Source organism: Hydractinia symbiolongicarpus, chromosome 9, assembly GCF_029227915.1.
Source record: "Hydractinia symbiolongicarpus strain clone_291-10 chromosome 9, HSymV2.1, whole genome shotgun sequence".
Taxonomy (NCBI): domain Eukaryota; kingdom Metazoa; phylum Cnidaria; class Hydrozoa; order Anthoathecata; family Hydractiniidae; genus Hydractinia; species Hydractinia symbiolongicarpus.
In genome coordinates, this window is record NC_079883.1 from 5,148,047 (window position 1) to 5,174,221 (window position 26,175).

The 26,175-nt window shown below is 33.9% G+C and overlaps 1 protein-coding gene across 2 annotated transcripts in view; it reads left to right on the forward strand.

Annotated features, from left to right (window-relative positions):
- Window positions 1–1,270: 1,270 nt before the first annotated feature.
- The window catches only part of LOC130657669 (uncharacterized), a 28,629-nt gene continuing 3,724 nt past the window's right edge, over window positions 1,271–26,175 (forward strand). The window contains exons 1-18 of one of the 2 annotated variants that reach the window (XM_057460677.1): window positions 1,271–1,406; window positions 12,783–12,814; window positions 13,469–13,751; window positions 13,899–14,228; window positions 17,252–19,336; window positions 20,144–20,514; window positions 20,758–20,865; window positions 20,939–20,972; window positions 21,107–21,222; window positions 21,684–21,761; window positions 23,026–23,196; window positions 23,604–23,708; window positions 23,795–23,826; window positions 24,082–24,172; window positions 24,596–24,692; window positions 25,258–25,307; window positions 25,528–25,618; window positions 25,843–25,981. In XM_057460677.1, coding sequence (XP_057316660.1) covers window positions 1,337–1,406; window positions 12,783–12,814; window positions 13,469–13,751; window positions 13,899–14,228; window positions 17,252–19,336; window positions 20,144–20,514; window positions 20,758–20,865; window positions 20,939–20,972; window positions 21,107–21,222; window positions 21,684–21,761; window positions 23,026–23,196; window positions 23,604–23,708; window positions 23,795–23,826; window positions 24,082–24,172; window positions 24,596–24,692; window positions 25,258–25,307; window positions 25,528–25,618; window positions 25,843–25,981 — 4,283 coding nt within the window. In that variant the 5' untranslated portion in view covers window positions 1,271–1,336. The remainder of the gene's footprint in view (window positions 1,407–12,782; window positions 12,815–13,468; window positions 13,752–13,898; window positions 14,229–17,251; window positions 19,337–20,143; window positions 20,515–20,757; window positions 20,866–20,938; window positions 20,973–21,106; window positions 21,223–21,683; window positions 21,762–23,025; window positions 23,197–23,603; window positions 23,709–23,794; window positions 23,827–24,081; window positions 24,173–24,595; window positions 24,693–25,257; window positions 25,308–25,527; window positions 25,619–25,842; window positions 25,982–26,175) is intronic. The other variant, XM_057460678.1, reaches the window with a different exon arrangement.

Here is a 26,175-nt window from a genome sequence, read left to right on the forward strand (position 1 = left end):
TTCTAACCACCACTGAATGTCTTTCTGAGATTCAGATGTCGTGAAGATGTGATGGTGAAGACTACTGACAGTCATGGAGAGGTCGATCAACCGACGCAAGAAAATCACCACATTTAACCATCTTACATGCAAATGAAACCTTTTTATAGCCGGCACCATTGGGATCAAAAAAAACTGCCCAGATATAGAGACGTGTGTCCGCTGCAATTAGATGTTCTTGCCAAATTGTTTCAAAAACCTACTCTAGAACTTCAGAATATGGTATAAGAACTTCACCGTTATTTGATCCGTTTCTGAGAAAAGTGTCCGTTGTACAGAGGTTTTAGCTATAAAGGATGATTTCCTCGGCCCCTTGGAGGTTCGTTAATCCAAACCTTCCATAAAGGGAGGAAAATAGTTCTTTTAATGAATGAGAAACCAAGCCCCTGTTTAGTCGAATTTAGTCTGAAATAAGATTATAGTTTGAGTTAAAGCATAATCTATCTAAATAACGTCAGGAGTTAATAAACACATAAAAAAATAAAAATCTTGCATTTATCTACCCTAGTAAAAAGTTCGAGTTATTAACGTATATTAACGTAAAAAAGTATTAACGAAAGTTAAAGAGACCATAGAAAATTGTTCAAGATAATGAAAGTTCAAGTTATCCGGTGTTCGAGTTATCGGGAGTTAACTGTAATTCGCTTTTTCTGCGAGCCTTTATCGATGAGTTTTTCATACGACAATTTTAAAACTATTTGTCTCTGCCAAATTAAATCCACAAGCCAACATTTAGCTCAGGGCTTTTTAAAATAAACTGTAACAGTAAGCCCCGAAGAGCTCTGGTAACGAGAATGAACTTTCGCCATTCGACAAAAAATCTTCTACAGGAAGGCGATTAAATAGTTTCGTACAATATTACTATTCGGCAATTCACTTTTCTGCAAAGAGGAATGCATAGCTTAATCCTTAGTTTTGTACGAGCTTATAGAGAATGTCTTGTGCTTTTAAATGCTGAAACGGAAATAACTACACCACTTTTGCAGTTATTCAAAGTTGCAGTTCTTAAACTCAATAGATTTTCATGTTTTACAACTACATTTTTGGTAATTTTATTGTGTTTCCTCGGTTACCAAAAATTGTCAAAAATAGCTTTAAAGTTGCTTCTTTAGGCAAGCAATATAAAAATTTATTTGGAAAACGGAAAGTTTATCACCTGCAGGCTATGGTGATGATCATTTTTTTTTGTCCGTGTCATTTCCCGAAAACATAGAAAACCTTGCGACAAAAATGCGACACGTCGACCTCATAAAACATAGGGAAATGCGCATGCGGCCGTTATCGTTCCAAAACAAAGATGGCGGCGAGAGCTGCGTTGTCTACAATTTATTTACTTCTGATTTATTTTTGCTGTGTTTCATTGCGAGGTACGTGTGCATGTGTGGTTCACAACACATGCTAATTTAACTGTTTGGATCTAGCTACTAAACCGTGGGCTGCATTTATAGCTACTTCATCAGAGCTAGTGTTGTAACTAGCTAGCTAGCTAGCTAGCTAGCTAGCTTCAATATTTTGTGTGGCAGTTCAGGAGTTGAGTCAAAAAGGGAAACCACTACCCATCTGGAACACGGTTTCCCATTTGGGAAACTTCACGGTTTCCCATTAGGGAAACCATTACCCTAAACAGGCCAGAAATACGGTAATGGTTTCCCATTAGGGAAACAACCAAAATAAAAAAGAATCTGCGCATGAGCTGCTTTAAGAAGCGCACTACAAATTTTTAACCAATAGAAAGGGAATATTTTCCCGCAAATTTTCACCGAAGTAAAAAAATATTATCTTAGCCTCTTTCCGCAATTCCGTAAAATGGTTCTGAGAATGGGTAACGGATTCCCAAAAAGGACACCCAAATTAAAATCAAAAAAATTAGTTTAGTAAACAGTTTCCTAATATGGGAAACCAATTCCCTATATGACATGGGAATTTTCCTATAAAACATGGGAAACTGTTTCCCTTTTAGTGTCATCTCCCGAACTGGTGGTGTTGTTTTGTAAGCGCCGGAGGGAATGTCAGTACGGGATCTTTCCCCGACCGGGTGATTGTCCCCCGATCGGAGTAAATCACCCGATCAAGTGAGTGCGCAACCACCCAATCGGGAGAGACTTACCTGAATCAGATGAGTATTTTTCTTGTTAAAAATTGTTTTTTAAAAGGGCAAGCCGCTGGCCAAAAGTGCAATATAATTTTTGTTTACATTAAGTCATAAACTTATTTTGCGCTGTTTCACCGATTAAAAAAAAATTCACCGTGCCGTTCCAATGCTATTGATGATTTCTTGAGTTGGATTGACCACATGGTGCATATTTTCAGTCTAGGTTGCACATGTTGTGTCCCTGAAGCTCATTTTAGTTGTCTTATAGACATGTGCTTAGATTTAGTTTAGTAAGAAGCCAGTAAAGCAAGCTATAAAGAGAAAAATGTGCATATTTTTTATCATATCTGACACAAAGTAGAGTAGAGAAGTATTGATATCTTTAACATAGCTAGTTAGCTGTCTCTGGAGCTTAAGCTGACTAGATGCTAGGCAAGAACTAAGTCTCTCCCAAGCACCTTCGGTTTGTTTATGTATTTAGCTAGCTAAAAATTTACTGCCAGTGTTATGACTCATTCAATCGGGTGGTCGTGAAAAATTGCCGCCAGTGCCGACTCACTCGATTGAGGGGTTAACTCAATCGGGGGACACTCACCCGATTGGGGAAAGATCCCGTACTGAATGTAGCTAGCTATAGCTATACCCTATCAATTGGAGAGAGCACAAAGTCTTTCAAAGATCATTAAAAAATGTGTTCATGCCAGTTACCCAGTAGTTAAGTTAGTAGCATTATAAAATGAGGTGCTGTGAGTAAAGGTCTTTTAAGGCTAACGTTTACAAAATGGAAACACAAAAAAATAAAGAACCAAACATCATATGTATACTTGCACTCCTATACGTGGTGTTCTGAGTTTGTGGAAACAAGAGCTACTTAGATGCAACAGATTTCGCTTAGGGATGACGGCAATACTAAACTTGCCAAGAGAAATAAGAGCGTGCCGATAAGCTGCAAACGACCGCATATATAAGGGCGAGTTCGGGCGACTTTATTATTTATCAAGTAAAATCTTATGAAAAACAGTCTTTTAAGAACTCAGCTACCACATAGTTAGTTCATTTTAATTTTAATATAATTAATTAATTCTTCGAGAGTCATTTGTGGTGAATCTTTTTTTTTCTTCAGGCATTGTTCGGGACTATGCAGGTTTTTTTCGGGCAAATACCTAAATTATTTTCAAAACTCCAAACTCACCCGAAAACGCCTGCACTTTTTATGGGGTATGTAGCTTATCGGCACCCCCGTAGAGAAATAGACGCTGAGTGGATAGGTGGAATTTTTAGCATATCTGTTTAAGACACAAATAGAGTTCATTCTTGCGGTCAGGTTCACGTCAAAATACTGGTTGAACCAATCACAGGCCAGTATTCAGATTAAGCAGCCATTATGAAATAGTTTACAAATGCCATAATTAAATGTTTTTGTGGTGAAACCTTCATAAATACAATACTGGATTTTTCAAGGAATTCTTTTTTTTTAGTCAAATTTTTAATGTTTTATATATACTGCTTAATTTTTGCCATTTTGCGACATTTTAACGTCGTTTTGCTTGTAAATTCTGTTTAACTAAGATTTCTACTGTGAAGGTTTGACCGTGAAAAGTCCACTTTGTACCCCTTCGTAGAGCAACGAAGGGAAACACTCTGACCCCAAGAATACTTCCAATTCCTCGCTGAAGACGCCACAAAAACCATGGGATGAGGGAGCAGACTAGCTGAAAGCCCTGTATATGTGAGAACGGTTTGTGGTATTTTTTGGGTTTTTTTAAGATTTTTTCTGTAATCGCCTGGAAAAGCCTGGGCCCGTCCAAAACTGCCCGAATTGCGTCTGAAACACAACAAGGCGAGCTATTGTTCTCATTAAAATTTTGTCAAGAAGAAGGAAGGTGCTATTTTGTCGTTGTACTCTTAGTTTATTTTTTGTGGGATTTGATTACAGCTATTTATAGAATAAACAAGAAGCCCGAAGGCTTGAAAATATCCGCAATCAGCAGACAGTATGGGATTAAAGTATGTCATATAGTGTGAAACTATTCTCAGAAAACAAAAACGCGATGCATGTTATCTGCAACCAAAGTTTAACAAGTTTAAAAAAAAAGTATGCTTAGCGTAAATGTCATTTGTTTTGAGGACGAAACAAAGTATATAAGAACACAACCTTAAAATTTAAGAACATTATTATAAGGTTTTGTAAGGCTTGACTACAAATGTTTTTAAAAAAATATTTACAAAATATAACAAATCCAAGTGCTACACTCTAGCAATTATCAACGAATTATGGTAATAACGGAAATTACAGAATAACCGCCCCCTGCTAAATAACACTACTTCTAATTAACTGCCCTGCCAATTAAGCGCCCTTTTTAATGGCCGAAATTAAATAAGCTCGGGTGCTTATTCGTCATTTACGGTAAATTAAGAACATCCTAAGAATATTTATAGGCTAAAAGCGTTAAAAATTGCAAGGCTTTCTTCCATTCTCATATTCTTATAAAAAAAGAATGTCTATGTATAAATAAAAAATTAAAATATTTTACATATAGTATATATTCTCTAAAAAAAAAAAAGCTTTTACTCTATGTCTTTGAAATTGATCTAAAAAATTTTTGATATTTTATGATATATACAAATCCTTTCATGTAAAATTGAACAAGTTCATTAATGTTTCAGTATTTAGGTGTTACTCTTATTCTTGGTGGTATTTTGATAAAGGCTGATCTAAAAAAAGAAAAATCATTTAAAAAATAAGGAACGATAATACAATTGTAGCGCAAACTGAGTTACACAAGGTTACTATTTAATCATATTTATCTGTCATTTATCCATCCATGCAATTTTAAAATTCACAGTACTCACAACACATTAATAATAATAATAATAATAATAAATATTTAAAGTGGCTAGCCCAGAAAATCACAAAAACCTATAGTTAGTGGATTGTTTCCACTGGGGGCCACTAGAACAAAAAAGAAACAAAAAATGATAAACCTTAGACTGCCTCAGCTCAATCAAACATAGTAACATTTATAATCTGTGAAAATTGAAAAGAAAAAGAATAAAAAACAAAAATTAAAAAGTTAAAAAGTGATCTCCATTAGAATTTGCCAAATACATTCGAGATGGAAGTCTTAAACGAAAGCAGACTTCCATCACAGGTCACTTGGTCTGGAAGATTATTCCACACTTTTGCAGCTCTAAATGGGAAGGCTTTTTTGCCAAATTCCGTGTTGACCAAGGGAAGTGTGAACCTGTTTTTTGAAGCTCCTCTTGTTTGATGATTATGACAGTTTTTTGTCAAAAGGAATTTTGAGCGCATGTAATCAGGAGCAATGTGATTCATGGCTTTGAAAACTAATATGGCATCGTTTTTGATGAGTAAATTATTCATTGAATATTCCCTCTCTTTCCCAAGAAAGGTACGGACACATTTTAATCGTTTTTCTAGTTTTCCCAATCTACCTTGGGTGGCACAAGCCCATGCCGAGGAGCAGTAGTGGAAATATGGCATGACAAGTGCATTAATTAAAAGGTTTTTTGTGTGAGGTGTTAAACAGGATGCAATGGTTCTAATTTTAGAATATTTAATTAGTATTTTTCTATTTATGTCATTAATGTGCTTTTCCCATTGCATTTTTTGATCAAATGTTACCCCAAGATATTTAACTTTTTCGCTCCTCTTCAAAGGAATACCCATATAGTTGATAGTTTTGTTCTCAACTTTTTTTAACTGGCTGTGGTTGCCGAAAAAGATTGTTTCAGTTTTGTCCGTATTAATAGTCATTTTGTTATTATTCAGCCAGAGGTCGACTTGCGAAAGTTCTAACTCGACCTGGGAGACAAGGGTATCCAAGTTTTTATGAGACGAAATAATTATTGTATCATCTGCATATAGATGGTGGTAGTTTGAATTGATGACAGATTTTAAGTCATCAATATACAAAAGAAAGAGCAGGGGCCCCAACACAGATCCCTGCGGCACCCCAAAAGCGTCTTCATGAAGCAGATCTGATCCTGTGTCGTTTACAAGAGTCAGCTGCATTCGGTCCGTTAAGTAGGACTCGAACCAGTCAAAGGCAGCATCTCTGATGCCAAAACACCATAGTTTTTTTAACAAAATTTTATGATCAACAGTGTCAAAAGCTTTTTTAAGGTCAATGAGCACAGCACAAACAAAGTTATGTTGGTCGAGCTCAGTAAGAATAAAATCAGAGACATCGACTACTGCAGTTTCTGTGGAAAAGAGTTTTCGAAATCCGGACTGTCTGTCATTCAGGAAGTTGTGCTCAGAAATAAAATGAGACATTTGCTCATGCACTAACTTTTCAAAAATTTTCATAGGAATTGGCAAAATGGAGATAGGCCGATAATTAGTAGGATCTGTTTTATTGCCACTTTTAAAAATAGGCGAGACCCTTTTAGTCTTCCAACATTTAGGTACATAACCAGTAAATAAAGATTTGTTGAAAAGACTTGATAAATAAATACTTAAAACTGACGAACCTGCTTTTAGCAGTCGTGAACCAATTCCGTCCAAGCCTGTAGCTTTATTAAGTTTTAGTGAACTAATTATTTTTTCGACACTTTTGGTCTCAATACGAGCCCACCGAAAATCGTGTCCGCTAACAGGTGGATTAACATTAGTAGTGTCAGAAGAAAATTTAGAGGCTAGTTTGGCACCAACACTGACAAAAAATGAATTGAATGTGTTGGAAATTTCTTTTGGGTGAGAAGTTTCTGTACCATCGTTTTGGACTACTCGTTTTATCGAGGTAGTATTGCCTGACTTATCAGGAACCAGTTTTTTTAGGGTTTTCCAAAGTTGTTTTGGCCGTTTTTGAAAGTCCTGCAAAACGTCATTATAGTACTCGTTTTTGAGTCGATTTTTGAGACCTATTACCTGGTTCCTTTTTTGTTTGAAAGCTTCCCAGTCTATGATGGATTTTGTTTTTGATGCTTTCCGTTTCAAGAAGTCTCTTTCTTTAATGGCTATTATTAATTCATCAGTGACCCATGCCTCAACACGGCCAGAAAATCTATGTGTTTTGAAAGGGGCATGTTTGTCAGCCACTGTTTTAACATTTTTATTCAGTTTCTCACATGCTTCATCAAGGTCATCATAATTATTAAAATATGACCAGTCTAAATTCCTGAGGTCCTTCAGAAAAGCCTCTTTACTGAAGTTCTTGTAGCTACGAACCTTGCATGTTTTAGGTTCAAATTTTGGCCTTTTGAATTTTCTGATCACATAAACTAAATTGTGATCACTGATGCCTAAATCCATGACACCAGTTTTAGAAATACAAGAACTGTTAGAAAGTATTAAGTCTATAAGAGTGCTACTATTTTCAGTAACACGAGTTGGCTCCGTAATATGTTGTTTTAGGAAAAGAGTGGAGCATAATTCCTTTATTTTGGAGGAAAGAGCATATTTTGAAAGCATGTTACAGTTAAAATCTCCCAAGATAAAAACTTCTTTTTCTTTTGGGAGCTTGTTAAAACACTGTTTAAAATGAGTACACAGGTTTTCGGTACTCTGCAAATCACTACCTCCAGGTGGCCTGTAAACCCCACACACGTAAATAGGTTTAGTTTTTTTCAGGCACACTTTCACCCATAGTGATTCAACATTTTCGAAGTAAAGGTGTTTCAAAAGGTGGCTATCCAAGTTTTCATTAACAAAAATTAGAACACCCCCACCTCGTCTATTCCGATCATTCCTATAACAAACATAGCCATCAATTTTAACGTCATTGTCCGTGATGGTGTCATCAATTTTGGTTTCACAGATGGAGAATACATCAAGTTTTGTTTGATGTAGCAGAAGTTTAACATAGTCTAGTTTGGATGACAGACCATTAATGTTGAGATGGGCCATTTTTAAGCCCTTCCCATTTCTGATTGCCTCAAAATCAAAGTTTTCATCAATAGTAATATTGATGTTGTCCGGAATTTCGTCACCAAATGACTCCTCATTAGCAAAGGGCAAATTACGAGAAAGACAGGGACTGCAAACGAAAAACAGTTTATCTTCAGGAGTCTTCATAAATTGTTGATATTTTTTATCAGAAATACGCTCACATTTTTTATGAGCCCATAATCCACACTTGTCACAAGAAAGTGCTTTGTGTGTTTTTGCCACAGGTTTTAAGCATGAAGAACAGGGATACTTAACAGGACCTGGGTTGAGGCAGATGTCCCCTGACAAGAGGATTAAAAAATAGAAATACTTGTGCCTGCTTGGCTTAAGTTTTGATAAAGCCATTAATTTTAATTGGAGAGTGAGCTGGCTTTCAGAAACTCTATTGCAGGCATCAAGTGAAGAGATAGAAAAGAAACTCCTATCTAGTCGACTCATTTCGTTGTTGTTGGGTGAGCTACTTTTGAACGAAGGTTTTGTATTGCTCAAAAATACAACGAACACAAAAATCAGTTTTAGCGTAAATGTGGGGTTTCCTACCTGAGTAAAGTTATTTTTAAGTCGTAGAGAGATCATTCTACGGTTATGTGCTCTTCCAAAACTATGTTTGAAGGATCTAAGGCAAGCCCATTTCCTTACGATGTTACACAGAAGGAGCAGCAGGAACCCACAACACAGCAAAGCTACCATATTAGATGATAGATGGATAAAAAACTGACTGGGATAAAAACAATTTATTAACAAAAACAATAATTTAAAAACTTACAAAACAACAAATTAAAGAAATGAAAAGATATAAATGAAGTAAAAAAGGCAGTACAATATATAATAAATCAAAAAGGACTTAGCTGTCAAAGCAGGAGCTCTTCAAGCTTTAGTCTTCTTTTTTCTTTCTTCGACTTAGCGCGCCAAGACCGGAGCGTTTTAGATACGTCCGACCTCAACGAGAGCTAAGCACGGAATGACATTTCACATGTAAAAATGCAAAAAATATTACTACTTGTGAAAATATTTAATTTTTTAGTTATATATACTCATTCACAAATTTGTACAACATTGATAAAACGCAGTTTAACTAAAATATCACCAGAAAGACGAAAAACATATTTTCTTCAAGTTTAAACTTGCTTTCATTTTAATAGGGTCACGTTTTTTAATAAAAACGTCTAAATTCCAGCAGATGCTTATGTTCTTACTTTTTACGCTTTTCAGCCTTAAGCGTTCTTAATTGTATTATATAGCAATTGTAGACTCGTTATTTTGTTTATGAATGTTTGTTTGTTATGTTTGTTTTTGTTTATATATAGTCTATAAAGGCATTCAAAAATCAGCCTTTCTAATCCAATTTATTTCTTGTTGGCAAAAAATCCCAACATGGACCACTATTTGCCTGCTCTAAGTTGGAAAACTTGTGTTTCATGTGGGCAATTTATGTTTTGTTTGTGATCGTATTGTGATTGAAATTTATAGGAAAATGAGAACAAAACTTATATATGTAATTAAATCACATCCAACTGCAATAAAATCATGTCGGCGAATACATGCCAACGTAAATCTAGAATTTTTGTCAACACTTGGGTATTTACCTTGGCCAATTGCAAGCCTTTTCAGGAAAATTTTAATACGTTTGTGGCAAAAAGCATGCCTTAAGTATTTCGGGTGTGCTTTTGGGTGTGTGCACTGGTTAACTTTGATATGTGTGTGGAGGTGTGCACGTGCTATTGCACGCTTCTCCTGAAAAGGCCTGCAATTGCAGTATCGACGTGAATTATAAAGTCTGGACTGGATTTTATCAGTTTAGGGAAAAACATATACGCCCCAGTTATAATAAAGATGTAAAAAATGATTATAACATAGTATATAAGTAAGCAATACACAAGTCTTGGAAATAAAGTTTGAAATAAAATAGTCTATTCTTGTGGTTGGAATATTCTCCTTCGTTGCTCTCTGATGGAGTACAAAGTGGACTTTTCATGGTCAAACCTTCACAGTAGCAACCTTAATTAAACAGAATTTACAAGCAAAACGGCGTTAAAATGTCGCAAAATGGCAAAAATTAAGCAGTATCTAAAACATATTTCCTGAAAAATGCAGTATTGTAGTTATGAAGGTTTCATCACAAAAACATTATGATTATGGCATTTGTACAGCATTTCATAATGGCTGCTTAACCTGAATACTGGCCCGTGATTGGTTCAACCAGTGTTATGACGCGAATCTGACCGCAAGAATGGCTTATCACCATTTTCTAGCCTGTCAATTTGCGTTTGGGGTCTGGAAATATAAACACCATCATATCACGATGAAACATGTCTAGCTAGCTAGCTATATACTATATGATGGGGTTAACTGTAGGACAAGTGATTTTACAAAAGACTGAAAAAATATTTTGTGAATGCTTAGGGAATTTACCAAGCAAGTTTGTCAGAGTGCCCAAGCTTTCAGATAAAAAATCTGAAAGTTACCGAAATAGATAATTAAAACCCTTGTAAAACTAAAGAAAAAGGGGTACGTACGGCCAGTTGGCTAACTATTAACTCAACTAAAAACTTTGCTCTTCTGGTAGCTATAGCTATAGCTTGTTGACTAGACAAAGACATGTGCAGATCAGCTAAAGAACACAACACCAGCCAGGTAATCGAAATACAATAATTCTTACCTTATATCAAGTATACTATAATATAAACTACTCTGGAATTCGCACCAGCAAGCCAATCCTAAAATAAAAACTCAACAAGCACAGCCAAAGGATGATCTCCGTACAACCTGAATTCAAAATGCTTTTGGTCATAGTCCAAACCTTTGGCCAAGGAACGTAGAATACTAGAGGGTCGTGAATTTCAGATTATTTGCAATCTGTATTCTTATTAGTTGTAAACGAAACGAAGCTTTCCTATTGGCTTTTCAGTTAACAACAAAAAAATCAACAAAAATAAAATAAAATAACAATGGTAGGGTCCGCGCAAATATTATAGCCTATAGCCAAAATATCACAACCCAGTGCGTCCAGCCTAGCTGCACTGTCTCTCCCTGTATCCCTCAAGGCGATTTTAAAGATTCCGCCTCGCGTAGCGGTCGGCGGAAATCAATGATATAAAAAACACTTCAACTACCACTGCTCAACATTAAAAGAATAAATTATACCTAGTAATAAATGTTTAAAAAAATGTTGTTTCAGGTTTCTCCCGGCACAATTTTGAGTTTTTTTTAAAAAGCCGGAAGTCGTCCAACAGCCCTGTGGTTTTTGTCGTGCTTTCACAGAGTTGGCACCCTCGTATCAAAAAAGATTGGCTGCCTGGATGGGTTTTTCCCCAGGAGTTTCAAATCTGTGAAGTTAATTTTTTTTAAGACTATTAAATAACTCGACACCACTTTAATCTTCCTTTCCCTTTTTTTCTGCCCTACCAACCTGGGTTAAGGTTACCTCCTACAAAAAATTAAGTTAAGCTCATATGAAAGATCTTTGAAGGTTCTTTAAAGATCTGTTTATTTTTTTAAAAAAACCTTGATCCGTTCCCAAGATATTTGTCTTAAAAGTTGTGCTAATTATGCGAAGTTATGACGTCATGAGTATGCATTGAGCATAATTATGGTAACTAAATATTAAAATTTATATAAAATGTTCAAAACACGTCAAAGTAAACTGCCAGAAAACATTTTTAACTCTGTAGGGCTTGTCAAAAATGTTAAATTAACCCTGTTGCAGAGCATACTCATGACATCATGCATATCGTGAATCTTCAATCCAAATTCTAAGGAACCAATCAAGAATTTTTAAAAAAAATATTCAAATTCCTAGAAAACCTTTCAAGCTCTTTCATATATGCAATTAACTTTATTTTTCACGGGAGGTAACCTTTAAATTGGTGCATTGATGGGCTGGAAATGTTAAGTACAACACCAACCGTTGTAATTTAGAAAGGCAATCATCATTTGTTAACATAATAGTATTTTCAAAACAATAACTTGGTGTCAGAAATTATTTGAAGCAGTAAAATTGCACATAAGAAGGCTGTATGACGTGTGTGACCATGCACCCACAAAAAAAAGGGCATATAGTGTTAAACTCACAATATGTGTATGACTAACCTGTAGGTTGTCTTCACAGTTCTCCTAATAACGCAACACCAAACCCAATTGATTTACACACAACACAATATATACCACTATTATAAACACAATGATTTCACCAGCAAGATTGGTTCAACACAAGTAAACCCCACGACCAATTGATTCTTATTAGTAATCGCCTAGAATGGAAGATTAACATATAGTTCATTTACCTCCTATGGCGATGCACAAGCATTAAAAGCTCTCAGCAAAAAAAGCAAAAAATCAATTATATAATATATGTTTTGTGTTTTAACTATGTCATTAAAAATAGTGTGTCACCACTTGTTCTAGGTATATACATTAGAATTGGTCTAATTTTACTTTCTCACACTTTCTAAATCTTAAATAATATATACAAATACAGAACATAAAATTATTAAGTATATACAATAACAATAAAACCTTGAAGTTACTAGCATTATAAAATGAGGTGCTGTGAGTAATTTCTTTTAAGGCTAACATTTACACACAAAAAAATAAAGTAACTAAACATAAAAATAAATAACCAACATTGTTTCAATCATTTATATGTTCTATAAACACACAAGTTAGTAAAAAATGCATAACTTTTCCTTTAAAACACATTAGTAACCTTTTGCTTTTTAATATTTGCTTGTTTTGTAGAGCCATCGTATGATGAGGATCATTACAATGATGTGAGTATTTTTTAGTTATTTGTTTTTTGATATGTTTAATTGGTTTGCGATACCGCTTTTTAATTTTAAGTATACTTGCATGTCTAGAAATGGAGTTAAAAATTGTTATGCCGTTGTAGGGTAATACCTGGTTATGCTTAACCACTCACAAAATCTTAAAGCTACAATAACAAATACAATATACTTTAACTTTGCTGTAATAGTTGAATTTCCATGAATTCTCTACAGGCTAATGAAAAGTCTTTATATTTATAATAGTTGTTGTCTGTCTGTCTACGGAGTAATGTCATGTTAAGGACGCACAAAATATTTTTGGCCAAATTAGAAAATGCAATATATTTTTAATGATTCCCATGGGTTTTTCCATAGTCAAACAACTTTTTATGTAGGATATCCATGAGGTCCATAGGATTACACTTGGGGAAGACTAATATCCAGGCATATGCACACGCTAAACATTTACCGTACCTAAAAATCATTGTAAATAAAAATTAGTAAAGTATAATGGTGACATTCTTCAAAAGTTCAAAAAAGTAGTTCTTAAAATAATGCATAAAAAATCATGTTTACAGGTCATGTTTAACGATTGTTGTTTTGCTATGAGCTTAAATAAAAAAATATGTTACCTTAACTGCTCTTTTTTGTTTTTAACAGCCAAATGGATATGAAGATGGTGATTATTTGAGCATGCCACAAGACTATGAGGAAAATGACAACAGTGACGAAGACCCTGAAGAGGATGATAATTATGACAACCCTCATGAGGAGGAGGCTGATGATGAAAACGATGAATATGGTCGTACCAAAGTTGGGATAACTGAACACGCCTTATACAATGGTGGAATACGTGATGTGCATGATCATATAATGGAGGATAAGCATCCAAATGTTGAAAAAAAGAACAAGAAGAAGAAAAAGAAAAAAAAATCTGGCAAAAGTATACAATTTTTTTTAACCATATTGTTTTTTGAATTTTGCGATATGTTATGGCTAGAGTGTTGGTTTTTATGTTCTATAAGTTATAGTATCATTCTCTTCGTAGACATGTATTATCTACATTCTGTGTATCATTTCTTTTTTCAAGAAAAAAAGATTTCACAACATAACAAGAAAAATAGAAATAAACAAAACACACCAAAGACCAGCGACCCTCATACTGCTGCAATACCCAGACTTACCCCATCAGCATCCATTCAGCCAATTAAACCAGCATCTGTTGTGAAGCATGAAGAGGAAAGCAATCATAAACACATTGAAACCATAATCAATACAGCCTCTGACTCTCCAGAAAATGATAAACATGACGTGCCACCAAAGGAAGAGTTCAAAAATGATCAAGAAAAGACTGACTCACTAGAACAGCCAAAAGATGCAGGTTTGCAGGAAAGCGCACAAGATAAAAAAAATGATGCTGGTATGTTGCTTATCTGTCAATTTTTGTCAAGTTGTACTCTGTCTATGCACAAGAGGAAACTTGTGCTACGGACACACAAAATAACAAACTTAAATATTTTAATAAACTTTTTGTGATAGTATGAGAAGTGAAAAAACAGTATCTTAAATGTTAAGGTTTTGTGATATTTTAAAGTGAAATTTAATGTGAATTTAGATTTAAAGGGGAACTGCACACAAATTTTTTTTTGGATATATTGGTACTATTACCATAAGAAAGCAAATTCAACTAGTTTTCGGGCCTTGCCATGAGCAAATAACCTCCCCAGCAATTAATTGCTTGCGTCAGAGTGTCCACACGAGCAATTTTGCCTGGCCATATTTTTCGCTAAAAAACTTTATATTTAGTCTCTAAGGCTATCTTTTTCAGGAGAGGCGTGCGCCTTTGCACACACCTAAATTGTTTCAGGCGTGTGATTAAAATTGCCGATTGATTTCCGTCTTGGTCGGACACTTTTAGATCTCAGTATTATTGAATAGTCTTAGTCCTTTAAATCCACGAGCAAGCCTATTCATAGCCAACCTGACCATCCTAGATAATTCACCGACTCCTGAATTAGTTAAAAAACTACGTAGACATAAATTTTTTTTGCCCGGCCCCTTCGTCATTGGTAACCAGGTCTTACACAAGAAATCCAGCCATGCAGTTCTTAACTAATGCGGAGGTGAACGCTGGCCGAGCACGGATGATGCAAGTCTGCAAAACTGCACTTACAAGCGGAACAGACAATTTATCAAGGATTTAATTGTAGATAATTTTTTCATTTGACGAGACAATTGGAAACCATAGCAGGTCCAAATTTAATGGATTATTTTCTTTATGCCGCAACTGTTACTCGAACAATTTTGAAAACGAAACGCACGTGCGATATAATTTTTTTTTCTGTATAAATTTTATGTACCTGACGTGTACCTTTTAAAAAGAGATTTTATTTATTAGTTTTTTTTAAACCACACAGATAAAGATTTTTTTTTATTTTGAAAACGAAGCATATTTTTTCCTATTTGCGGGCGCTAGCAATTGCTTGAGCAATTGGCCTGAGTTTTACTGTTTTGTATGACTTCCAAGTGCCAAGAATAAAAAACCTTATCATCCCACGACTACTACGGCTAGAAATCTTGACCCCCTTCGTAAACAAAGACTGGGATGAACGTGATGTGTGATGCTGCTAAGTGCAGAAAGTGCAATACTTTGCAGTGGACGGTTTATTAAAGCAACAAATTTTTAAAATCGTTCATAGTTTTGATAAAATATATCTTATATAGCTACTAACAATTTCTTCTTATTTTATGCTGAATATGCCAAGTTGCTCAGCTTTTGGTTGTACAAGTTACTCCATGTTTAACAAAGAGCTTAGTTTTCATAAGATACCAATGTCATCAACATCTCCAACATCAAACGAAAGTAGGTGAGGTCCATCACACAAAAGAGTTAAAAAAGGATGGACTACTTCGTCGATACAATTTCTTTTTTTTAACCTTCTTTAAAATTATAACTTGTTGAGAGGGACAATGCATCAAAAGTGTTTGAAAACATCAAAGTTTTTTTATGAAGACTGTTTGTTCATTTGAGAAATATTGGTGGTTGTCGTTGTTTTTTGACGAAAAAGAAAGATTTATTTTTGGTAAATACTTTTAGGATTTATTTTGTACATTTGGTTTTATTAATATGTTCATAAATTTACATTCAAATATTTCTTCTGGGTCTTTGCAGTGTAGAAAACTCTGGCAAATATTCGCTATCGCTTAAATGAACAATATGAATCGTAGTTATTTTGGTTCATGTTTATTAAAAAATAAGTTCAACAAAACGTAATGTCTCCTCTTCTTTTCAATGTCTTTTCTTGAAGGCCTTTCGCGGCAGTATGCTACGTGTTGCACAGGTCATTTTTTGTTACTATTTCCAATATTGCTTGCAAAGAAATTGCTCTTATTGAGGTAAAAACAGAGATAATTAATATGCACTTTTTTATTTTTTGAAATATATCACCCATTTTTGACAATACAGTAGACGTCCGTTAATTCAAATGCCGCTTCATTTAACTTTCCGTTATTTCGAACAAATTGCCAAGTCCCTTAAGTTTGGTTTAATAAAGTCTTATATTTTGAGCTGCTTAATTCAAACTCCGCTTTTCGCTAATTCAAACAATTTTTTAGTCCCCAGGCTGCATTATGCTCGTTAATTTGAAATTTCGTGTATCAATAAATAAAATCTTATGGAAAAATAAAAAAAACATTTTTATTTTTATTCATTTTTAATGCATCAATAGTGGCAAAATTTCTTTCAATTTAACAATTAAATTAGCATTTCCAATAAAATGAAGTTTACAAGGACTTTTGAGGCCTTGCCCATCTCCAAGCAAACAACGGTAAAAGATTTTTAAAAGAAGTTGTAGTAAATTGTATTAAAGTTATATTAGCATAAAACCTTTAAACATTTATTAAAATTCTTTTTTTTTTTTTTTGAATTTCAGATAACAAATAATTCACTCCCTTGCGTGTTTGAATTAACAAACGTCTACTGTATATCAAAAAATAATTTTTGTGTGTAGTTCCCCTTTAAGGTGTGGCAATCCTTTTTCAAGCATGTACAGGACACAATTATTTCTACAAACCTTTCTGATTGTAGAAAGGTAACTGAAAAAAAAGACTCTCACATATGCTTGTTGCATTTGCGTTATTTCATATATATTAATGTCTCAGTTCAAGAAAAAAACATTTTCCGTTTGACCTTAACACCTCGTTTTTGATAAATTTTTTCAGTACATAAAATTGACTTCATCTCAAAAACAAAGTAGAAAATGGAATGGAACTGGCTGTCTTAATCAGGCAATTATTCACTATTAATTTTTAACTTCTACTGGTTTTCCTATAAATGGTTTCTACTTTTTCTTTTGTTCATATTTTAATTTGTTGTTGTTTTAATTATTTTTTGAAATCTTTATCAATAGCATTTTATTGTTAATGATTTATTTTATTCTGTAGAAAAAAGGCCACAAAAACAAATTAAAATGGCCACATTGTCTGACCCAGATCTGGAGATGAATAGTTTGCTACAATCAGAGAAGTTTTCTCATGTAAGAGAAACACAAATTCGAGACTATATAAACAGTCATTTTCCAGGCCAAGATTTGCAAGATGATGTGCTTGACATGATTGATAATCTAATAACATCAAACCTACGAAATGAATTAAGAAACAAAGACAGTCGACTTAACAGAATACTACATGAAAAAGAAACAACGGCTCAAGATGGTGATCAACAGTCAACTTCTCCTGAGCCAGAGAAAGTTAATTCTGATACTGTAGACGAACCTAACAAAAACATTGCAGATAAACAGGATCCTGCTTCTAGCCCTAGCTCAGTTGCAGATGTTACATCTAAAAGTGTGGTAGTGGAACCAACTCCTGTGCTAGAAGACCCACAAGTACCTTTCGAAAAGCATATTCCTGAGGCAATTAAATTGGTGGAGCAACCATTAAGTACCTATAAGGAAGCAATTACACAAATTGTTGAACCAACTCCTAGCTTGTCTAATGTTCCTACTGAATCATCTTCCGTTGAAAATATTGTAGATGCCAGTAAAGTTGAAGACACAAGCAGTTTGCCAGTGGTGGAAGCAAGTACGACAGACCCCCATAAAGTGAAAAGAAAGAATTTAATGAAACAGGCACTAAAAGGAATGCACTTTAATGCCCATCATCTCCACGATCACCATACAGATAAAAAAGATGCTACCAAACATGTAACAGAAGAGAGTAGCTCGAAAGATGTGAACTTTGATGAGCTGAATTCAAATCATCACACTGAGGAAGAAGAAAAACGAACTGAAGCTGTAGATGTGACATCTGAGAGTAAGGAAGTTCCAATAGATTCAGAAGCAGCAAACAAGGAATCAAAAAATGGAGATTTAGTTAATGAGGTAGATAAAAAAACAGAGAAAGAAGAGGCTTTTAGCTTAAAACCACCAGACTATTCTAAAAAAGAAATTTTTACGAATGTACTCAAAAAAGAGCCAGAAATCTCACCCCATTCCGAGAGTGCAGATAGTTTATTACAACACGAGAATTTTTTATCGTCTGATAAGAAAGTAGATGACCTTCCCAGTCCATCAGAACAATTAAAAGAGAACAATATACCAAGTATCAAACTACCTTTGACAACGCAAGATCAAACTAATCTGGAAAGTGAAAAAGAGACCACTATTGCTGCAAATGTGTCTGATGTTACTGACACCCCACCTTCTAACAGTGATGCTGACAGTACTGCTGGTAACATCTTACCTGATGAAAAACCTGTCAGCAAAGGTGAAGAGGGAAAGGGTGCGGGATTTTTAGGTGGTTTATTTGACTACTTTTCCAGTGAAAGTGCAGGAACTGAAGAAAAAACAGGAAGTGAAGAAAACAAAGCAGAAAAAACGGAATCTACTTTAATGGGAATTAATGAAGTTGATGAAGCTTCTTTAATGGGTGAAATTGATAGAACGGGTGACCATAAAGACATAGCTGAAGCTGATACTATTAAAACAAGTTTGTTTTCTGAGCATGACAAAGAAAATGAGGGAGAAAAAGACAAACCAACAATAACCAGTGCTGCTGAGAATGTTGAAACTACTGTATCATCACCCACTGAATCAACCGCTACTAGAACAACAACTGCCACAATGACAACACCAACTGAGCAACCAACGACTGAGCCACCAACGACTGAGCCACCGACAACAACTTCGACATTAGCAACTGAAACTCCAAAGCATGCAGCAACAATCCTGGCAACTGAAAAACACTCAGTCGAAGAAAGTGATACTCAAGCCAGTGAGAATCCTACCCTTGAAACCACTAAATCTCCAACAACCCAACAGTCTGCTACCCCTTTGTCTACTGCTTCAATAGAAGTGCCAGTAACTATTGTTCCTTCTGTAAAAACAGAAGAGGTCAAGGAAGAGAAGGAGACGGTTACTAGGCTTGATGATAAGACACCCAATCAAAAAGAAAATGATATGAAGGATATGTTAAATACGTACAGGGAGAGTGTGGATATGGATCATGAAAAGGCAAAGTATTTACCAAGTAAGTAGAAGGTTTTATAGGAACATCTACCTCATATATATTTCCAGAAAACAAACATTGATCATATTATGATGTATGATTCTCTAATTATATCCACTAGCTATATTGCACATCACAGAGTACAATATGACATTTTCATAAACACATAAACATCTAAACGTAAAAATACACTATATAGTATGAGGTTTTAAGGTGATAATTATGTTATTATTATTAGCACAAAAATATTTTTCTGACTAAAACAAACATGTTTTATATTGTGTTATAATTTACATTAGAAAATATTGTTGTAGGCGTCCGGTTTTGTCTTTAAAGTAGCTTGTTTCAAAATGTAGAGAAATCATCATAATTTTAATTTAACCTGATGATTGTAAAAATAATTATACCAAAGGCACAACAGTATTGTTTTGTCCTTATAAGATAAACATCATCACTTTTTTAGTTTCTTCTAAGAACTTATTAAGGATCTTTTTAGGCTTGAAAGTAAGAAAATAAGAATAGTAAAGAATGTAATTGATCATGATCATTTTACATCGTCATATTTGATATGTAAAATATGACCATGTTTGTTCGTTCAAGATGTTTTTCGTGCTAATAATTAGTATAATTATTGTTTGCTTTTTTTGTGGTAATACTTGTGTTTTGGTAATAACATCCTAACATGAAACTAACTTGACAAAAACCTTTTTTTACATGAAACTAGGGAAATGCACGAATCCTATAAAAATAAAACAAATAAATTTTCTTTTAAATTCGATGTTAGTATGTAGTACTAGTGTGTTTAATACTCGAATTTATTTGTTTTAGCTGGTCAAAACACTGAAACAGAGGCTAAGCAAACAGGGGCAAGTACAACTACAAGCTCATCCAATAAAAATCAAGAGGCATCCACTACTGAAATTCTTCCAGATTTTGATGATGATGATCCATTAAAAAAACTGTGTCAAACACACCCAACATTACAGGCATGTAAAAGAAAACCAACAAAGAAACCTCAGACTGAACCTCCTCTCAGCAGTTCTCCCTCAACTGCATCATACGTTAAGTCGTTTACATGCTGGTTTAATGGAACTCTTTACACCATCTTTGTTTACTTATTCACATGTCTTAAAATGGTATCCACTACTATTGTTAACTCTTCATTGGGAATGTTTTTATCAGTTACTGGTCAAACAGAGGTATGAGAACTATTTATTAATTGTATCACAATAGATAACTTATATCTATGTTTACACCATGAGCTGCTATCTTTACAGAGGCCTGTGAAAGTTTCTTAAAAACATTTTTTGTCATTCTTCTTCTACATGAATGGGTTTGTTCTTATAGAACTTATTTCAATCCCAATGCACTTTCTGTAAAATTTAATTTGTTTGTTTATAGAACATTTTATATTAAGCATTTTTTATAAAAAATATTTTCAGGCGTCTAAAAATTTATCGAGTTACATGGATTCCGTTAGCTTGGAGAGATTTGCTTTGTTTATGGTATTATTGGTTAACCATGTTGCTTTTTACTGGTACTTCAAAAACGTAAGATTTAATTATACGTTTAATCTCATTTGTGGATCCAAGTTTTTTCGAACCTTAACTGTTTATACTTTAGAGCTCCATGGGACCACAAGTCAAGTCAATTACTCGTGAGTTTTTTTGTTCAACATGTCAGCCTATTTTTGCTGGATTTAAAAGCATCAGAAAAATTACTGTTTTTATTATTATTTTTAAAAGTTATTATAAAAAAGTTATTATAAGATTTGTACAACTTTCATTCCAGGGTCTGACACAAATCCTAAGAATGATCTAAAACTGCAGGAGCTTGAAGAGAATACTATTGAGCTGGAGAAAAAACTTTCAAAAGAAACCAAACAAAAGGAAGAATTGGAGAAAAAGGTTGGAATTGTTTAGCTTATCGGTCTTGACATCTTAGGCAGTGTTTATGTAGAAGTTCCTTTATATCTAAAGTAGTAAAAGTGAAATGTTAGATCAAAGTGTTGTTATGAGTACATAGGTTTTACTATGCTCAAAGTGAAGTAAATTTTCTTGCTGTTTTTTGTACACCATAACATAACTGCAGATGCGCAGTAGCTATCACTTGACCTGACTTTCACTTTGGGTGGTTTACATAAAGGTTCATTTTTCACCCACAGTGAAATTTTACTTCTGTCAAAAAGACTAAGCTTGAGCTGAAGTGGGTTTTAATTATGGAGTATATTATAAACAGCTAAAAGCTTCTGAACAAAAACGAAGTGTTGCTACGTGGGACTTTCAGGTGAAAACCGTCTTATATTTCTGGTTTATATGAAATGCAGCACCAGAGTGTCTCAATTTCTTATGCCAAATTTTACATTCAGGTTGTTAAAATGGAGGACAAAATGAAAAATCAGTTGGATGAAATAAAAGAACTAAAGGAGAAATTAGAAGATGAAAAAGTAGGGAATAATATTTCTGTTTTTGTTTTTTGTTGTTGGTGTTGATATGCTCTTTTTGTGATTACCTTAACTTAGAGCAGCAAATAATTCCCAGGCTGGTACAGCATTAACCATACCTTTTTTAACTATTTCGAATGTGTTTTTATAAAGTTTCCCATTTAAAATTTGTAAAATTTTCGTAAAAGCCCCTGTGAGGGGAGTCTAATGTTGAAGTGGGATTTTTTTTTTACTTTTTCACTTTTTATATGTTTTTGAACACATTTTCAACTGACCAGTGTGTCATTCGTATTTTAATATTTAAATGTATATATATGTCTGATTTTTATAGATTCAAGCCATGTCATCAAGTCACACTCATATGACCAGTTCATCAACACCATTCAAGAATCATATTTCCACCAAATTCAACACCATTTTCAAATCATTTATGTTTATTTATTTACGTTTACGTCATCCAACGTTTGTGAGTGTAGTTGTCATTGATGTCCCCATCACTTACATCATTTGCATGTACTGAAAATGACAAATTTACTTTTCTAAGATGTTGCTTCATTAGATGATTGTTATTTCTACTAAACAATTTCCATCATCAATTTTTTTTATTATTTTCTTTCCATAATAGCAACTTTTATATATTTTTTGCAATTATATTATTTATCACAACTCGACTGTGTAATCATTTTCTACTGAGAGTTTTCGCTCTGACTGAAACTTCAATCATGAAGGGCGGGCATAATAAAGATGTGGGATGAAATTGAAAGAATGTCTTTAGTATATCTGTGCACATGCTAGATTTGTTTGCAGCTCCTATTTCTTACGACTGCAGGTAAAATCCTGTTCATTTAGGTAGCATGTGTTAATAATGCAGTAGCACATTTCCCTAACAGGTCCTGATTAATACTCGCCCTTCATGATCAGAGTTTGGATTGGTACAAACATTCTCAGTAGCAAATAATAACAAAATAGGCCAAGATAAATATTACATCAACATACACATGTCATCTAGATAACCTATGTTGTTAGCACATTGCTGCATGTGGTGTAGCGGGTTCTTTTGCTGCTCACACTTTAATGATGCATACAATAGTACTCTTTCCATTTCATTATTTAATTTTTGTTTTTGAAACATCATTGCGTCGTCACCAATCTCATTTTAGAACATACTTTGTACCACGCATCTCTAATTAACAGATTACGCTTGCAAATGCAAGCTGATTTACGTTGCTCTTATTGTTTTTATATATATTTTTTTTATCCTTTACAGGCCAACAAAGAGATAATAGAGAAGCTTCAAGCGGCTACAGAAGAATACAAAGAAAAATTAGCAAGCAAAGAAACAGAACTCAACAACAAAACGTCATCATTAGAGGCAAAAAAAGAAGATTTAGATAATTCAAAAACCGAATTTAAACAGTTAGAAGATAAATTTTTTTATGTAAGTTCAAAACATAGCCCTCTCTATCTACCACTTGTAAAACGTAAGTCTCCACTGTGTGGTAGCATCACTCTTTTGGGGAAGACAATGTGGTGGCAATCAATCCAGGAAACCTTGAAAAATCAACAAGTTTTAAAGTTAAGTCAAACAGCCAGGGAATTTTGGTGCATAAATTTTCAAATCTAAAATGCAAATTAAATAGTAGTTAAGGCACACGAAGTGCAGTAAATAAAGACGAGTGAATTTATGGATTTATCTGCAGGCCACTGAGTAGTATTCATTAGATTGTCAGAAACTTTTTATTTTAGTTGTAGGACTTTTCCAGAAGCAATGGAAATAAAAATCAGCTATGCTCATAATTTTTTTTTTCAGATTTTTGAGAAACCTGTTAAATTTTCTGTTTACAGGTTATCAAAGAATTAGATACGAAGGATGCAGCTATTATGAGAATGGAAGATAAAGAAAAAGAATTACAACAAAAAATTAGTGAAAAAGAATCAACTCTATCCGAGGTTTGCTTCTTTTTCGTTTGCTTGTCTTTTTCTTAGTTTTATATTAAAAAAATATGCATAATTTTTTTTTGTTTTGTTTTTTGTAGAAGGAGGAAACGATAGATGAACAAAAAAATAGGTGATTAAATTCTTCATTTCAAAAGTTTCGTCCACTCGTTTTGTTAAGTTGTAATAAATAAAACCTCTTTTTGGGGAAAGCTTGTTAAAAAAATAGTATTCAGTTAGATATACATTGTTTATATTTTTTGTGTAAAATCTTGGTATATAATGCCTAACAAACATGCTCTATTGAGTTTTTATTCAAGTTCGCGAAAGCAAAATTGTTGATTTTGTACCAGTTTTGTACCAAGACTGATTTCTTGTTGTTTTTTAGGATTGAAGTATTACTTGAAGAAAAAATAACTTTAGAAAATAATATTAAAGAAGAAACTAAAAAATCACATTCACTAGCAGTTGAAATTCAAGTGAGTGACCTTATTTTTTATTTTGAATAGTGAAAGGGTTTTTGTAACGTATTCTTAAAACGTTTCCTTTGTGTGAAACTCCTGGTATTTAAACATATTTCTGGAAAGCTCTTAGAAAATAATGTTTATGAATCAATTTTTCTTTAGTTTTGAGGGTTTTTTTTGTTCCCAGGTTATGAAAACTGCTTTTTATTCTTTCTCATTGAGATTGTTGTTTTTCTGTTGAACAAAATCACTCCTGGAAGAAGGTCAGACAACTCCTGGAAAAGTCCTGGAATTTATTTTGAAAATTAGGCCAACTGTATTGGTTCTAAAGTGATCAGTTAGTACCATTGTTTAGATCACATTCTAATAAGGCATTAAAAGACATTTCCCTTAGTAATGCCACAACCGCCATTTAAATAAACCTTATTTCTATTGTAGGTACTACAAGAATCACTTTTAGCTGTTAATAAAACGCATGTTGATCACGAGACATCTAGTGAATTTGAAACTGTAGAAGAAGATGAAGAAATTGATGGTTAGAAGCAAGAACTTTATATTTTGTTTTTTTAATTAACCGTTGGGTGTGGCACTTACCATTATAGGGGGCATGGGGTTGCTTTCTTTAACAAAATATACCAGGATAAAACATTGAAGCACAAATGAAACAAAGCAATCATTCAATGTTAAAAAAATTTCTTTAATGTGCTTATTTTTGTTGCGTTCATTTTATTTTTCTAACGCCTAATTGTTAGCAGAAGGGCTTATTAAAAAAGGCGGCTAATGAGAGGATTATGGTGTAATTTTATTTGCTGCGTTTTTTTTTCTGGGTGTGGCCAGCATCTTGCAAATGAAAATAAACAGTGGTATTGTAGTATTACACGGTGGTAACATTTGCATGCTAGTAAAGACTATAAAGTATGTTAAAACAACATCGGTGTGGGGGAGATGCTTTGTCACACAGATTATTGCTACTCCTCGTGTTCGTTTTAAGCTTTAAGTTTAGAGAAGAAGTTTTGTATACGTCATGTTATTTATTTCACGGCAGCCGTTTTTTGAAATATTTTATTTACCAATTTTAATCATCATTCGTTTCTGTTTAGCAGATCAGTTGAAAGCAGATAGATTAGCTAAAATCATGGATGCCACCAAGGTAAGGGTCACCCTTTCTATGCTTTTTCTATGCTTTCTAAGTAAAAAATTGATGGTATTTTAGCGTACATCCATAGCTGCTTTTGTTGTGTTGAGGTTACCTAGCCTGTCATGAACAAGTAATGAATGGTCGCTTAAGCAATATTTTAGATGGATTTAATAAAAATCCTCACACATTATTTTTTCCGTGCTCTTTGTGACTCCTGATATTGTGATTGTAGACGCAAGCGGAATTAAAAGAATTAACTTCAGAGTTAGAGACTTGTAGAGAAGAATTGGACAGATATAAAGAACGTGTTGTTGATGTTGAAGGTAGATATTCTTTTGTGCCCATGCCCTTTTTTACATTTAGCCTTTCTTTCAATATCCAGGCTTCCTCATAGATTAACCTTTATTTTACTACAGACCAATTGTTTTAAAACAAAATTTAAAAAATCTTTTTTCACAACAATCTCTTGGGTAGATTCTCTTTTTGAAAAAATGTGATTTCTACTTTTTATTCCACTACAATTTTCAGGTTTCACTTTATGTTGTAGGAAAATACATGGATGTGTCCACACGATATGATAGTGTTTATGTTGAAGCTGGAGAAGTGAGAAAAGAGTTGGAAAAGAAAGAAATTGAATTAACTACGATTAGAAAATTTTTCAATGATCGTGAAAATGATTATCAAAAGTAGGTCTATTGAATTTTATTAACTCGTCCGCCCGCTTGTTCGTTCGTTTGTTTGTTTGTTCGTTGATGTTAAAAATCAAATGCAAACAGCCAACCAGGGTCATACTCGTTATACATGGTCACACCCGTTATGGAAACTACATGTAAATAGTTCTCATAACACAGCGCATACGTGAGACACTGGTGTTAACGGT